Source organism: Photinus pyralis, unplaced genomic scaffold, assembly GCF_008802855.1.
Source record: "Photinus pyralis isolate 1611_PpyrPB1 unplaced genomic scaffold, Ppyr1.3 Ppyr1.4_LG4, whole genome shotgun sequence".
NCBI lineage: Eukaryota > Metazoa > Arthropoda > Insecta > Coleoptera > Lampyridae > Photinus > Photinus pyralis.
The window spans coordinates 33,382,695-33,394,173 of record NW_022170511.1 but is presented as its reverse complement, the minus strand read 5'-3'; the positions used below and the strand labels follow the sequence as shown (position 1 = coordinate 33,394,173).

General features: G+C 35.3%; 1 protein-coding gene across 1 annotated transcript in view; it reads right to left on the bottom strand.

Annotated features, from left to right (window-relative positions):
* Nucleotides 1–1,905: 1,905 nt before the first annotated feature.
* Nucleotides 1,906–11,479, bottom strand: part of LOC116168644 (cadherin-related tumor suppressor-like) — a 119,577-nt gene continuing 110,003 nt past the window's right edge. The window contains exon 3 of the mRNA XM_031484578.1: nt 1,906–2,070. Within this exon, the coding sequence (XP_031340438.1) occupies nt 2,047–2,070 (24 nt within the window). The 3' untranslated portion in view covers nt 1,906–2,046. The remainder of the gene's footprint in view (nt 2,071–11,479) is intronic.

The following is an 11,479-nucleotide window of genomic DNA, read 5'->3' as shown; positions in this document are numbered from 1 at the left end:
TTTTATTCACGGAGAAGCGAATAATCGTTAATTTATAAACACGGCCACAAGTAAAGAGACAAGCTACGAAGAATCGCATACGATTTTCAGTAGGGGAATTTTCGCCAAAGCGACTTTTAATCCGGCTCATTATTCAATACCACCGATACTCGTAGAAATCGATTGGCGAAAGTTTAACATCGCTGTCCCTTTCGTCCTCGAAACGAGGAAGATACGGACAGACGAAGAGACAACATGCAACAGGTAGTAAGGGTAACTCACACCATACGTACGCAATATCAAGATCACTTCAGCCCTTGCTTTAAGTGTGGGAGCCTTGAATGACGGTTTGACAATTCTTTGACGAATTGGCGAGCTTAACCTGAACTAAGCACAAATGAAAGATGGAATTATCAACAGATTAAATTTAGAAAATTTTAAAAAATTCTTAAGTTAATCCGAAAAGGAGCCAGGGACTTGACTTGAATAGTCAAAGTATTTGATGTTTGAGAATTGAATTTTAAGGGGGAGTTCAAGCATAGTTCCTACAAAGCGGGCCACATGTTTAGTGCACTCAGCATTAAGTTTAAATATTAAAACCTGTGCCATGGAAATTTGAGTTTAAATTTTGATGAGTGTGACCTAATTAACCGCTGGTCTTCTACAAACGGAATCTAGGTTCAAGCTTTTCCTGCGAGAGTATGGTACCTTCAAATGCAAGGAAGGCACCTTCAAAATACTACACCCCCCACCATACGGTGTTAAAAGAGGACGCCAGATTTCGAGGAAATGAAGCGAATTTTTAATTAAGATCGTGGAAAATTTGGGGCTTCTTCCGCAAATTTTTTTGTTAAAAAATTAAGGTGCCCTTTAGCCATTTTTATTCATTTCATGATTACCCCGGGGGAGGGCCGCTCATTAGCGTCATGTACCCGCTCAACCACAACTTTACGAGTGGTGTTTGACGCCTCAGCCACTTGCAATTCAGGAAGAAGCCAGAACGACATGAAGCTAACTGGTCCAAAAATACAAGAAGATTTCTGTGGAAATGGGCAAACAGGATAACGGCTAAATCTAAGATGGTCCAGATGATGGTGGCCAAACTGTTAACATGAACAAAAAAAACGAGAGTTCGTACGTACAGTTTTGATCACAACTAATGTCCCTCAAGTGTAGAACATAATTAATATACCAGATCTCCCGCGAGTTGTGAGCTTCTTTTCAAAATGAGGAAAGTCCCTAAGATTGAAATTGAGGTAAATAACGAAGGAACTGACATATCGGTTCCTTTTTCTACAATTGAGGTATCTAAGGGCGGACATTACTTCTGACCACGACTGTCCATCCCATAAAAATTGAGTTAGGACATGCTTAGAAAATTTCGTATGGCACATTTTAGAAACATTTAGTCCGTCCGTCTGCACGTGGAGGTTATTCGTGTAGATATATTAATTAATGGCAATTGTTAAAAACAATTGAAATAGTAGCTATGGAAACGTTCAAATTTTTCGAGATCGCAAGTCTGTAAACTGTTAAGCAATACGTTTGAATCTCATTTGAATTACACAAGGCTACTTCCAAATAAGTCCGAGCTTCTGGTACGCAAACGAATCCATTAATTACGGCAGGCATATAAACCGTAGACAAAAATTAAGCATGTTCTAATTAGAAGGGAGACACCGTTAAAGGAGAACTCACATATAGATTTACTGTCATCGATCGAACATTTAATGATTCCTGACATTTGTTAACAATTTTTTAACGGTTACGTATATAGGCTCCACTACTACACGCTCCTAGCTCTAAGAGGCCGTATTTACATAATTGAAAACTCGCTTCCTGGTAATTAATTGCATTAAATTAAAAAGGAAAGGAAACATTTTACATTCCGAAGCTTGAAATTCTTTTTTTCGTTCGGCCCTTGTTAATTACTATGCATAACCGACACGTTTCGGTGGAAAGCAAAATATTTTCACGTATAATTAACAATTTCCATACAAGATATGTCAAAATAATTGGGATTAGTAATAAAAAGTCATACCGTGCGTTTTGATTTGTAGTCCTCGTTTAGTCACTGATACGGTTGCTCACCTGTAACAAATATGAAATAATTAGCTTATAAAACTATAATTATATTTTGTCTTCAATGTAATCAAAGGTACATGACTGCATTGCCGACAATTAAAGTGTATTACTTCCTTTTCAAGGATAATAAACCCTTATTTCTACTATGTGTCTAATTATGTAATAACATAGATATTTATGAATACGTTGACAGACTGACAACCACAAAATTTATTACTAATTGCATTTACGGCGAATGCGTTAAATTTAGCAAGACATCCTTCGAATCTTCGGTGAAAGTGAGCTTTGATGCGCTCAAACTGTCCCGTCCCATTGTGAGGATTTTATGAAACAAAAGCAAAAGTTCAAATGTGGGTGGATGTATTCGTATACAATAATCGCATTCATTACGTTTCGTATCACTGTTCTTTATGTTTCACATTAATACCAATCCGCCCCTTGCTAAAAATATGCTAAATCATTATGATTTATCTTGACCGAAATACCTATACGTTTTGGGTTAGTACCTCTTTTAAGTAGCGCACCGGTTTTTGTTGTTTGCCGCATCAATTTATTTGAAATCACTTTTATTGTGTTCGCGATTATTATAGTGCCAAGACCGATGCAAACTGCAAATCAATTGGTCTGGTATCGAAACCCTTTCAATGTAAATAAAATGTGCCCAAGTTCAGCTTCCTAGCTTAAACCAAAAATCGTGCTTTTGGAGCCAGTATTTTTGCCTAGAAAAGATATCAGTATAAGGGGATGATTTATTGAGGTTTAACTGCACCTGTACACATGAGACCAATTGCGGTGTAGCGGTCATTTCTTTTGCGAGTAATAAATAAGCATTAAGACGGCAAATCTGCTATCATCAATAAACGATGACCAACAACAGGCAGTCGTCAGTTGCTTACTGAAGATTACAGCGTTGCTGTCGACGCGCATTCGGATTCGGTAATAATAAACACTTCTTACATACTGTAAACAACAAACAAACAACAGTTAAAATATTAATTATCACGCACATATTAATAGGTACACAATTTATAACAGCGCGAACTACTCATTACTTCAGCGTTGAAATTAGAACTGTGAATGTCCTGAAACGCAATTTGATTTGTTTATATGTATATCAAACTCGAGTGTTATCTAGTGGGAGCACTTCCGAATTCTCGGGAGTGTTCTTGAACAAGCACGTCATATTTCCCGGAAAGATTGCATCAGATCCGCCTTCTCTCTTTATCGCATTTACTAGTTTTTCATATCGCCTCGATGTCTATCGGGATTTTTCGCATATTCGTCACAATACTGTCACTGACACCCCTATCCGTATTATTTTTACGAAAACTGCGCCACAACAAATTGCAATACAAAAAAATGATCATATTATTCAAATAAAGGTAAGGCTTAACTATAAATAAATGAATGCATATTTTTTACACCAAAATCGCGTAATAGCAATCCATGAATTTTAATTATGGGTAAGGTCGAATCCGATTATTGGGCTACCATGCATTTTAATTGAATTAATTTTTTTAAATATAATCCTTATTAAACAGGCGCGAACTGACCCCAAATGCATTTGGTGCCCAACACCTCATGCTCATAGGGTAATGGCATTTGTAACCTATACAGGGTGTAGCATCTAATACCTCTACCCCGATCTTTTCTCAAAATGTTACCGTTTTTCGAATTCTAGCTTGGGATAACTACAAAATTTCAACTGATACCACACACGCCATAAAATGTCAGAGAAAAAATAAGTAGACACGCCAATTTGTAGAAAAACGTTCTTTTCCGAACCCAAGTCTGCCATTTGTTTAGGGGAGTGCCATTTGCAATGTTAAAAAAATATTACATACCCTAAAACAAGTATAAATTGTGCGCAAATCTTGTGCAGATATAGCACATTTTTTTAAACCTTCTTCCTAGATCATTTATGGGGAGGGGACCCATAAACATTGAAAGCCTGCTTGGAATCCATTCAAAATCTACGCTATATAATGCAAAAAGAATTCTCCTTAGAGAAATTTCCCGAAATATTACATTTTTCCCTTTGTAGATAACTTCCTCCAACATTTTGGAGATGTTTGAGGCTTTCTTGATATTTGTTTAATTTGTAATCGAACGCATATGCGGGTTTTGTTTATTCGGACGCTGTGTAATGTAAAATCATGCAAGTCGTGTGTTTATTCGATCCCTTTTAAGGGAAAATGAGTTTATTGGTCCCAGATTGTTTTATAGGCGGTATTAAAGTAGCAGTACTGGACTCTACAAATGATTTTTTTTAAGTATTTTTTTTATTAAGTATTATTTGGTTTTATCTCATAAGTGTAATACTTTAATACTTAATCCTGTACTGTCTCGCTTAAAGTGGATTAATAAATATATATTTTCAATTATAATCGATCACGATAAGGGATCGAGGAGAAGGACTATGAATTGGTAAAAAATAATTCCTTCCATTCAGACGTTTTATTAGAGTACCATCATTGATTAATAGCAGTCAATGTAGTTTCGTCAATGGTACCGTGAAAGAAGGGCAGCCGCTCGTAGAGAGCAATTGCTTTTGAAGGACTCGAGGGCCATTCCCCTAAAAGTAGTGCCTGCGGACGGACGGACAAAACGCAAACAATAGCACATTTTTTTTAATTTTTTCAAAAATGCGCTAAAATTGTGTGAAAGTGGAAGAGGCCTTAGTCACTCAAACTTAGTCTCCGGTGCGATTTAGTTTCTCTGAAAAAAAATTCGAAAAATGGTCCAATTTTGAGGCAAATTAACAGTATACTCGTAATGTGTTACATACAAAATAGGTACTTTTCGAGTACTTTCTAAATAGGGTGTTCTGATGACGGTAATTGTGTACAATTTTCCTCATACACTTTTTAATATCAATTATGATAAAGGAATTATGATCCGAGGTATCTTAAACACTACATCCTATGTATATACTTTATTTTACAATAGAAAATTGTACTTTTATTTATTTATTTATTATTTATTTATTGTCCCTTTTGTTCTAGTCTTCAACAGGCTTACGCCCAATTACAGAGTGACCCACATATTGCTTTTTAGAGGTACCCCTGCAGAAGGTCTTAAGTTGTTCTATACTACACCGATATTTACCTTGCCAATTAGGAAAACTGCAGAAAAACCTAATTCGGAGTAGCCGGTAGATGGGTCGAAACTAATCTAAGGAAATTGCCATCTCCTACCACTGAGCTACAAAGCCGTCCATACCTATTATTGTACTTATTCACTGGTTTTTAAGTCGCCAGATTTTTTAGTAATGTAATAATTTTTTGTTGTTTTTGAGGAGATTCAAATACTCAAAGGGGGTTTTTAAGAGATCATTCTAGGAAGCTTCTAATATGGTTCTCCCGAATCTTTAGGTTGTGAAGATCCTAAAAATTCTGAAAGATTCTATAGGGATTCTAAGAACACTTCAAAAGGGTTCTCAACAGATTGATTCTAAGAAAATTAAGAGATCCTAACAAAATTCCAGCGGTTCTAAAAACTGTATGGCAATTCTGTAACAATAAAATTCTGAAAGGATTATCAAAATAATTAAAAGATGCTAGAGGGTGATCCGAAGGAGAAGATTCTAACGTTTTAAGAAAGTTCCAGGCTCTACTTAATAATGGAGAATGTACCTACGGTAAAAATTTCAGCCTGCGTCAAAAGTTAAAGTATATACCGTGTGTCCCAGGTTGAAGACACCAATAGGCAAACAGAATTAAGTGATGTATTTTTTCACGAAGGCTCCACGAGGCTTGCGATATGTATTTGAAGTTAGCGTTCATTGCTTTCCTGATGCTAAAAAGAGATGGGAGTAGTACACTAACTTCAAAGCCGTTTCCCTAATATGGTCTCAGGATTTCTACTGCGGACATTTTAAAGGTAAAGCGGTAAAGCCAATGGTTTGATTCCAGGTTTCATTATGACATTCAGGCAAACTGTTAGGCTTTCTATAGTCACTTTCCAGTTATCATGGTTATATTGGTATGTGCGCTATACGTTTTTGGAAGGAATGTAAAACCGGTATGGAATACCCCCCAGCAAATAACGATTCAATGGTCTGTTCCCTATAACTATTATTAGGTCTCCGTATACTTCGCGGACGATATTACGATCGTGGCAATAGACAAGAAAATGGACAATGCAACGTACAACCCACAAAACAGTATCAAGATGATAACCAATTGGATGGAGGGGAAAAGGTTGACAATGGTGTCCGAAAAAAAAAGAGGGCAAGAGATTGGGGAAGCTCACCTTGGAAATACTGGGACAAAGGATTATGACACAGAGAACTACCAAAGTGCTAGGGGTGGCAATAGACAAAAGTGGGACGTTTGCGGAACACGTAAGGTATGCAGTGGCGAGGGCCTTGAAAAATCCATATCCCCTAGATCCCCCGGTGTTACATTCTTCTTCATTCCATATTTCTAGTGGTAGGTTTGGTTTATTGCAACAACTGAGTTCACCTCTTTCTCTTCGATCTTCTTCGTTGGGTTTATTATTACTCACCACCTTTCTTCATTGGGTCCATCTCTTTTGCATTCTGTGCAATACCTTATACCAATCGTATGAACTTTTCCATCAGCTATTGGCAAAATCACAATTGGCAACTATGAATATTTAAAAATTGTGAAAGGCAAAGAGTAGGTTCGAAACTGTGAAAACTGTTTTGATCTGCAGGAATGCTGCGAAGGTACGATAGACAACAACCACCAAGACACGCCGACTATATTTTGGTAGTGTAAGCAATATATTAAACGTAGCCTCATATCAACACAAAACGTGTTCTTCAAAGAGTTCCTATTTTAATATTTAAATATGATTTATAAATCATCTACTAAACATCTAGAGAAAAACAAACATTAAATATGAAGGAAACTAACACCTAAAATACTTTACAAAAATGATACCCTATGGTGTTTAAAGAACTAGCTTCGTATAGCGTCCCGGGGAGTTTAAAAATGTGGGCCATTAATTTAGTAAGAATCTAAAATTATTCGGAGTCTGTCCTAACGCTTCATTTACATTAAATTCACATTTAGAGGAACATTTAACTTGTAATAAATGTGAACGGTTCCGTTTAAATTTTCGAAAAGATTTTCGGCCGCGCATACGCTCACTTGTTTAAAATCGTATTAATATCAATAAAGAATTATTGAATTTTTGGGAAATTTATCTATCTGGGAGTTCTTGAGCGGGCCATCGGGTAGTTAATCAAATGGCAGACACTTCACGAGATTCACATACCATATTTCGGTAATGATTAACGTTTATACCAGTTTCACCTTCAAGGGGGGGCGTCGCAGCGGGAGTGTGATAACTTGGTCTGTAACTATCTATATCGCATCCGGCATAAGAGCTGTTTTGGCTGTAGATGACTTACTTTTTGTGGGGAGAGGGGGCCATTTTCACCCTTCATTAACGCGCAGCGATACACACTGTAGGTACTTTAAAATTGCTTGCGGATCGGAATTTTATCTAGCGCAATTTATTGCACATCACAATATATTGTGCTTTGTCATCTAATAGCGGAGTCGTTTTTTTTATATTAATTTCATACGGTTTAAATTTTAATAGTTTATCCCAAGTATAGAATGGAAGAATACTAATCATTCCACAATCAAAAGAACCTGTTAGATTCATTATAGAATAGCAAATAAAAACTTGAAAATTATGTTTTTGATAGCAACACTTTGATAAGGAGATTGTAACAGTATAGGTTTATCTTAAAACAGATTCCTCCGATGATGCTGTGTTAATAATATAATTAAATTTTTATCAGATAACGAACACCTTATTATACTTATTACTTAATAAGTTATTAACTAACGGAATGTTATTGTCCAACTTTTAATATGCATATTTGATCCTATGTTTCAGATAACAAAAGGATTAATAATGGCAAGATGAAAATATACGACCTTTCAGGTTCTCTGGTATTATAATGCCCGGTAACAATTGAGAGATTTCAATATTTGACATGAAATGCTTTCAAAACCGAGTGGAAGTCAGAATTAACACCGAAACTTTTGCTTTGAAAGAAATACCAGAAAAGCTCTGCGGCTAAAAATTATGCGTGGTGCAAATATCGAACTATCTAGCATTCCATTCTTTCAGCACTACAAATCTCTTCATCTACGTTACACCGTGACCACTAACGCCAAATTTTCAATTTATGGTTACAAAAGAAGACTATCGATTATAGAAAAAACATGAATATTTTTTAATCCGCCGAAAACATTAATAAATAATCAGTTTCTATCAGGGGATCGGTACGAAAATTGAGCCACTTACTAATGGACTCATCGTAGTATATTTTCTTGTTCGCCCACGTAGATTTTTCTATATATATGTATAGATAAGTTTCACCATTCTACCCCTAGAGTGATAAGAATAGCTCTTAAAGTGTAAATAGGGGATGGTAGGTCGTGCGAAATAACAGGTCGACACCAAGTAAACAATTTTAGATTGCAGAACTGTTCCGAACAATAATTTATGGAGGAATTTGAAACAATGAAAATGTTAAGGTGTCGATTGGTGTTGATTGCTCGCCCCTATTAAATATGTAAGTTCTCTTCTTGCCCCAAAAGGGTACCATTTTTCAATTTCTTAAATATCTAAATAATCGACAACAGTTTTCGATTGCCCACGAACAGTAATTGAGCCTAATAGGTAGGTACACTCTGCAGCATAAGCAACCAACATGCCGTCGGTTTCTTCAAGGAGGAGATACCTTAATTTGTTGGTCCGCATTTCCAAGTTGCACAATATATTCAAATGTTGGTTACATAGGCTGCAGGATTTACCTACCTATTCGGCGATCATTACTTTTGTCAATGACTGTACATCACCAGACAAAGTTACAGTTATAGCTATGGAGAATAAAAGACCTTCGCTATTGTCCAAACCTTGTAATATGAATACGAAAACACAAATTTTTCGTTCACTTGGAGTATGGAATGCTTTACAATGATCTTTCATGGGTATTCTTAATTTATTTATTCATTTATTTATTTATTTATTTATTTATTTTATTTATTTATTTATTGCCCCTCTTGTTCTAGGCCCTCAACAGGCTTACGCCCAATTACAGAGTGATCCGCATAATAATGCCCCCTCATTCTAGAGCCACAAGATAGCTTGATTTCTGTAAGCCCGCTCCTAAATTAAAACACTTTTTATAAACGCTTGATTTCAAACCGTGTATTTTTGCATTTTTCATAGTTTGTATCAAAAAAGATTTAGAACTGATGACATGACATACGTGTATACTATAAAGATAGGTAAATGAACGTTCGAACACGATGGAACTTTTCTTCGACTTCGATACTTTTATAGGGTACCTCTGTAATTTATATTATTGCTAATGGTCACATTTTTTTAAATGAAACACACTGTATATTTTAGTCTAAAACATAACAACCAAAAAATTCAATATAGATTTAAAGATTAAAAAAAGGTTTTACACAAATTAAAAAAATTCAATAATCTCTTTCAAATTTGTGTGTATTTTTTGAATCATTAAACATTTGTTTAAATTGTTTTAATCTTTAAGATTCCTTTTTGAATGTTTTTGAATCACTTGAATCTTTTTCGAATATAATCCCCGGTGAGTTACATTTTTCAAAAGAGAACTTAATATCCTTTTAGACTAAAATGCATAGTGTTCCGTTTAAAAAAATGAGGTACTGTCCGATAACTTTTATACCTCACCCTGAATACTTGTTTTGAAAATGGCAGATTATTCAACAATCAGTATAAAGAAAGTTTTTATAGATCTCTTTTTACTAAGAAAATATAAGGTCATTCTGACATTTGACATTTTTTGTATTTCGAACAAATGCTTTAAAACTTCGATTTTACCATTTAAAGTTTAACCCAAAGAGGCACATGACGCCTATATTACTTTTTTGATACCACTAACAATTACACAGATACCCAGAAGTTTCGAAAATGGGACACTCTGTACAGAACGAGGTACAGAACTAAAACAGTACACACTGTCTAAGAGAAGGATGTCTATCATGGGGAGCTCCGAAACCATAGAAGATACGACGATGGTCAAATTAGGGAAAAGTTCCGCAAATTAAACAGATATTATCATGCTTTAAAGAAACCCAGGAAATTCCGATTACTTCCGAAAATATGCCAGTAAAACCAAATTGGGCGATTTGGTTTTTATTATTTTCTGATATTATTTGAACAGAGACAAAAAAAAATAGAACACACTTTCTCATTGCCACTTTTAACCTCTACAAAACACCGTTGAGAGATTTTCATTCAATACAACGTTTCGTTTCGAAGAAACCACCATCAACTTTATTTTTTTATATTGCCCGTAAAAAAAGTACATACTGTATTGAGCAGGTACGAATCCAACGATATACGTCACACACAAAAAAAAACAAAGTTGGAAACATGGTTTTAACAGGACGGTGCTGTCGCGCACAACGCTCTAATCGAGCAAAAATACCAATCAGACATTTTTCCTGGAAAATGAAAAAGTTGTCCAATAGGTTGCACCATCATGTTTAAACCAACAGTTTCCAACTTTTGTTTTTTTTTGTTTGCGATACATTCGTTGAATTCGTAATAAAAAATGCTACTCAATACAGTATGTACTTTTTTAGGGCCCCTATAAAAAAATAAAGTCGATGATGAAAATTAATTCACAATACTTTCAAATGTTTAAATTGTGCACAGTGTGATTTTGAAACAACTCTCACAAAACCTCAAAGGATTTAAAATGTGGACAGTTAATGGCATTATCGATGTACAGGGCGGATGCCAATTTTGCCCACTTAACGACAGTTTTGCCAGAAACGCTCGAACACGTTAATTTTAGATTCGAGGGGGACATCTAAATTAAGTAATATAACTTATATAACTTTAACCCTGACAAGGGGGTGAATTGCACCATTTTAAATGGGAAGGGGTAGCAAATGTTAGATATGTCGAAAGGCATGTTCATTATGTTTTCAGAAATGTTTTTATTTTTCAAATTCGATCAGTAGTTCCAGAGAAAACTCGATTTAAATGGATTTGCAGAGCCGTTTTAAATGTTTATTAAGTAGGCGTTGAAGTTGAAATAATTGAGAGCTTATGTCAGAAAAGAACATCTGACATAAGTGCAATAAGTGCACAAGCAATAAAGAGAATTTGTGAGTGTGTTAAATTAACTTGTTTATTTTTGTGGTAAATTCAAAAACAATGACAGTTTACACTATAGCGCAAAGGGTGGAAATTGTTTCGATTTTTTTATTAATATGGCGATTCTGCCTTCACAAATTCGCTTCCTTGCTTGTGCTCTTTCCGCTAAACTTTTTAAATCTAACTCAGTTCAGTCACGATGTAATGTACGCCATAATGGTATTCGACAATCTTTATACAGGGTGTCTTAAATTGAGTAGGATAA